This window comes from Mauremys mutica, chromosome 26, assembly GCF_020497125.1.
Source record: "Mauremys mutica isolate MM-2020 ecotype Southern chromosome 26, ASM2049712v1, whole genome shotgun sequence".
Lineage (NCBI taxonomy): Eukaryota > Metazoa > Chordata > Testudines > Geoemydidae > Mauremys > Mauremys mutica.
Window position 1 is genome coordinate 8446525 of NC_059097.1, and position 4698 is coordinate 8451222.

General features: G+C 48.9%; 1 protein-coding gene across 1 annotated transcript; it reads right to left on the reverse strand.

Annotated features, from left to right (window-relative positions):
• Positions 1-2272: 2272 nt before the first annotated feature.
• Positions 2273-4364, reverse strand: LOC123356686 (zinc finger protein 2-like). The gene is made up of 3 exons (XM_045000092.1): positions 4313-4364; positions 3341-3454; positions 2273-2993 (listed from the first exon to the last, which is right to left on the reverse strand). Exons 2-3 carry the CDS (start codon positions 3429-3431, stop codon positions 2503-2505), a joined length of 582 nt encoding a protein of 193 aa, XP_044856027.1. The 5' UTR covers positions 3432-3454; positions 4313-4364; the 3' UTR covers positions 2273-2502.
• Between the last annotated feature and the right edge of the window lie 334 nt (positions 4365-4698).

Here is a 4698-nt window from a genome sequence, read left to right on the forward strand (position 1 = left end):
AATATCAGGGTTGGAAGGGACCTCAGGAGATACCTAGTCCAACACCCTGCTCAAAGCAGGACCAAACCCCAACTAAATCAATGCCACTGAATTAGGGAACAGTGTTAGGAACAAACAAACAGTTTTACCTGGACCATCGTTCCACACGGCTTCCTCTCGGGTGAAAATCAACTACTGGGTGACTGCTATATCAAACTGAGTTCTTGCCAAATCCTTGCCCTCGTCAGGGTACATTTACACTCCTCTGGAATAGAATCCTTTACAAAACCACCCCAAATCTGACCACTATTAGTGAGGAATAACTTCCCCAGACACACCCAATTTCTTTCTTTAATCTGGTGGCACAGGTCTCAATTAGGGGCTAGAAAAACTCCTGCATCAGAATCCCCGTAAGTCACCAAAGGAGGGGAACTTACTAAAATAGATACTCTGCAGCTCTCCCACATACAACACTGACTTCATTTCAATGCACATTTGCAGCATCTACCAAGGGCAAGTTCACCAAAAATGCCACTTCTGTTTTCTCCACAGCAACACAGGCAGGGAGAGCGTTTCCCAAGTCATAGGCCACACGCACCCAGTTTCTTCAGTTAGTTGCACAATCTGGGGCATGCTGTTGTTCACCATTTCAGAGCGGAGACCTAAACCACTCCTGTTTTCTTGGTAGCACGCCGCTGGCTTGGAGTGAACTGCACTAGAGCTTCAAGGGATTGGTCCTGCTTTGAACAGGGGGTTGGACTAGATACCTCCTGAGGTCCCTTCCAACCCTGAGATTCTCTGAGTCTATGATTCTTCCATGTCATCATGCAGCAGTGCGGGAAAGACAAAAGTAAAATAAGAAAGCACTATTTTAGCAAACAGTCATTTCTCCCAAAGTCCCCATTTCTCCCAAAGCTGAGCTACATCCTGGAGAACAAAACTAATATTCAGTTATGTGACCAAATGGCCTCCAGGAGAGAGAGAAATCCCATAACAAAGAGCGGTATAAGTCACTTTCTCTTTCATATAAAATGAAATTGCAGAGCACGTTACATCTGATGACTCAAAAGTCAGGAGAGCAGATTCCCCTGTCGCCTTCTTCTCTGATCCATTCAAACCGGCTTCACTCAACAGCACTTCATTACTATGGAGTCGTGTTTTTTTTTTTTAAAAAAAAAAGCTTCATCGTAATAGGGAAAAACTGCCGACCTTCTCATCTGCAAACAATCCCAGCTCAACAGGGAAAAGTCCAAAAGTGGCTTTGTCAATAGACAGAAACTGGGACTGTTTAAACTTGGAATGATCACAGTGTTTGGGATCCATGGAAATTCCCCATCCAGGTCTGGGACACCTTCATCTCCAGCCCTAACGAGTCGGATTTAGGATCAATGTGCTACGAAGTGCAGAGACTCTGTGGAAGGTGGAGGGGTAGAACAGAGGTGGATAAACTCCACTGTGGCTCAGACAGACGCCAGCGCTGCTGGAGTGAGTGGAGCTAGTGACGGTGATGGGGAAGGAGGTAATCCCGCCGACTCACCCCATTTCCTTCCAGTGTCGTAGAGGCCGAAATGATACATTTGTCCCAATCCTGCTCCTCCTCTTCCTTATATTGAAATAGATTTTCAATAAGGGAAATGGTAAAAAGAAAACAACCTGCCCCCCAGCCCAACCTGGACCAGAGTGAGAACAACTGGGAATGAGACAATCTGTCACCAAAGGGGGAACGTGGTGACTCTAACAATCGCTCTGCTAGTGCAGTGACAGTATAAATGTGCCGCTCGGGGCTTGTCTTGAGTACGAAAATTGGTGTTGACTAGGACAGGTCAAAGGGGAAGGTGCTAGGTAACCCCACCCCTGTGCTGGGCTATGTCAGCACGGCACATCTAGCGGGGTGTTTACATTAGGATAGCTACCTCCAGCAGGCTGGAAAATGCTAGAGGAGACAAAGCCCAGGTCGATTTTCACTCAGTTTAGCTACTTGAGGTCACCCCTATTTCCCACCCCTGGGGCTGATGGACACTCCTGGCAGGAGAGACACACTCCCATCATGACTTGCAGGAGAAGGGAGTTCGTAGAAAGGACCACGAGATTCACCCCAGAGAAGGGCGACCTCCAAAGGAAAACGGGCAACTCACCTGGGGGAGCGGAGAGAACAGGGTGACGCAAATGGTGCAAACAGCCCTACATAGTCACTATATGGGAATTAGCAAATGGCTTTAAAACAATCTTTTCTCCATCCTGCACAAAGTGTTTATGGTGTGTCTCTATCCTGTGAAATCGCTGATGTCTATTAAGGTGTGAGCTGAAACTTTTCCTGCATTCACAGGCTGCTCTCGTGTGTGGATCCTCTGATGACTGATGAGACTTGAGCTCTGAGCGAACGTTTGCCCACACTCACAGCATGTATAGGGGCGCTCTCCTGTGTGCATTCTCTGATGATTAATAAGGAATGAGCTCAGAGTGAACTTTTCCCCACACTCACGGCATTCATATGGGCTCTCTCCTGAGTGGATCCTCTGATGTCTAGTAAGGGATGAGTTCTGAGTGAAGCTTTTCCCACACTTGTAGCACTCCTAGGGTCTCTCTCGTGTGGCTTGTCTGATGTGTGATAAGGTTTGATTTCTCACTGAACTGTTTCCCGCACTCACAGCATTTGTAGGGGCGCTCTCCCGTGTGGATCTGCTGATGTCTAACGAGGGTGGAGATCAGAGTGAAGTGTTTCCCACACTCAGTGCATGTGTTTTTTCTCTCTCCTGTGGGTATTCTCTGCTGGGCTGTGATTTCCTTGGAGCTACAGTGAGTCTCCTGACAATTAATGGATTTGCCCACTTTCTCCCTGGGCTGGATTCCCTGCTGCCTCTCTGGCCTGTGCTGACTCTCACAGGCTTTTCCCTGCACATGATGCCTGGACACATTCCCTTGGGATCCTTGTGATAATCCCCCATGTGCTTCCACTTGCTCAGCATCTTCCTGCTGAGGATTCTGCTCCTTGTTCTCACTCACCATCCCAGCACCTGCTAGGACAGAGAGAGAAACCTCAGAAACAAGGGGTAGAAAAGGGGAAATCAAACCAAAATTAGAGCTGGAGAGACAGAAAAAGTCTAGTAGCTGAATTCTCCAAAACTCTTCTCCTTAGGGGGCAGAGGAGGGGAACAATTCTGCCTCCACATCCCATCAGGGAGGAAGCTGCTGCCAGGTGTCAGTGAGGATGGGTAGGAAGCCGTGAGCGACAGCTGCCCATAGGATACAAGGCCTCCTGGGGATACTCCTGAACTCAGAGAGCTCCCAAGGCCTCTTTAGGGAGTCCCAGGTATTTCTTTCAGCCACGGAGCGTTTTTTAATTGGTTTAATGATTCCTCACCTGCACAGACAGCTCTCTGGATCTCTCCTTCCTCAGAGCCCTGGAGATCCAGGACCCACGGCTCCTCCCCTCGTTCCAGCTGCGAGATCATGTCAGGTTTGGAAACGGGGAATCCTGCACAGGGGACAGAAAACAAAGGAGATCAGGAAAAATCATGGGGCGTTTCTCGGTTTTAACCCAGCACATTGTAAAGCAGTAAAACGCTTGGGGAAGCTTCCAAGGTGCAGGACACTCTGCGTATGAGGGATTTAACTATCCCCATCTCTGCTGGGAACACACCCAGCCGTCAGAGACAGTAACTCCGTGTTCCAGGAAGTAAAGACTCCAGCAGAGGGGAAGTCACCCTGGATCTGCTTCTTAATCACAGAGAGAACCCCAGAGATAATGGGAGAGTCGTAGGAAAGCCGGGACTGGTGAGCACAGGCTGGTGGGATTCAGCGCAGTAAGGAAATGGAGGGACAGGAGGTGTCACTGACTACACTTGAGACACTGCGACTGCCCTGCCATAGTGCGTCAGTGTAGAACCCAGTACAGCAATGGGAAAGGTTCTTCATCAGCGTAGGTCAGCCACCTCCGCGAGAGGCAGTAGCTAGCTCGATGGAAGCATTATTTTCTGTTTAAAGACCAACTGTTCTAACTACCCTAAATGTGTATTCGGATTGTCTTGAAAGTTGCTGGGCAAATTTTTCATGGGCAATCAGGGAAGGCTAAGGCCTGGTCTACACTACAGGGTTAGGTTGAATTTAGCTGTGTTAGGTCGATTTAAAAATGAATGCATCCAACGGGGGTGGAGGTGGCGGGGGAGTGGTGTGTGACATTGCACTCCATATTGTTGCAAAGTCCCGTCTCAGTCTCCCCAGCCTCTGCTGTTTTTAGCTCTGGTGAGACCAGCTTGGGTAATGCAGTCCCCCTTAGGACTCAGGGGAAGTCTGTTCCCTGTCTTCCCACCAGTCTTAGTTAAAGTATTTTTACCCTGCCTTGTGGGAGAGCGTCCTGCCGCTCCTCCTGGGGAGGCTTGCTGCTTCAACACTCCTGGCAGCCAGGCTCCTTCTCTCTCTGCTTCCCCGCCCCCCTTCCTTCCTCCCAGGAAGGGGTTTAAAAAAGGTCTCAGGCAGCTCCAAGTTGGAATCAGCTGATCCTAATTACCCTCAGGTAGCTCCCCTCAGCTGATTCTAATTTGCTACCTTGGTAACCCTTTCTCAGCTGAACCTGATTGACCTGTAGTTGCCTCTCAGTTGATAAGGAGGAGGGCCTTTTAACCCTCTGGGACTGACTCCTCCCCCCCTCTTGCAACTGTCTGTCCTGAGTTTATCACAATATGTTTTATGAAAATATGCTTATGAATGTGAATATGATAT

What these genes read in the sequence shown, in the direction of transcription:
- LOC123356686 (XM_045000092.1), bottom strand. Translation starts at nt 3,431, where the DNA reads ATGATCTCGCAGCTGGAACGAGGGGAGGAGCCGTGGGTCCTGGATCTC. An exon ending in CCAGAGAGCTGTCTGTGCAG is followed by an intron (nt 2,994 to 3,340) that starts GTGAGGAATCAT and finishes CTGTCCTAGCAG; the next exon opens with GTGCTGGGATGGTGAGTGAG.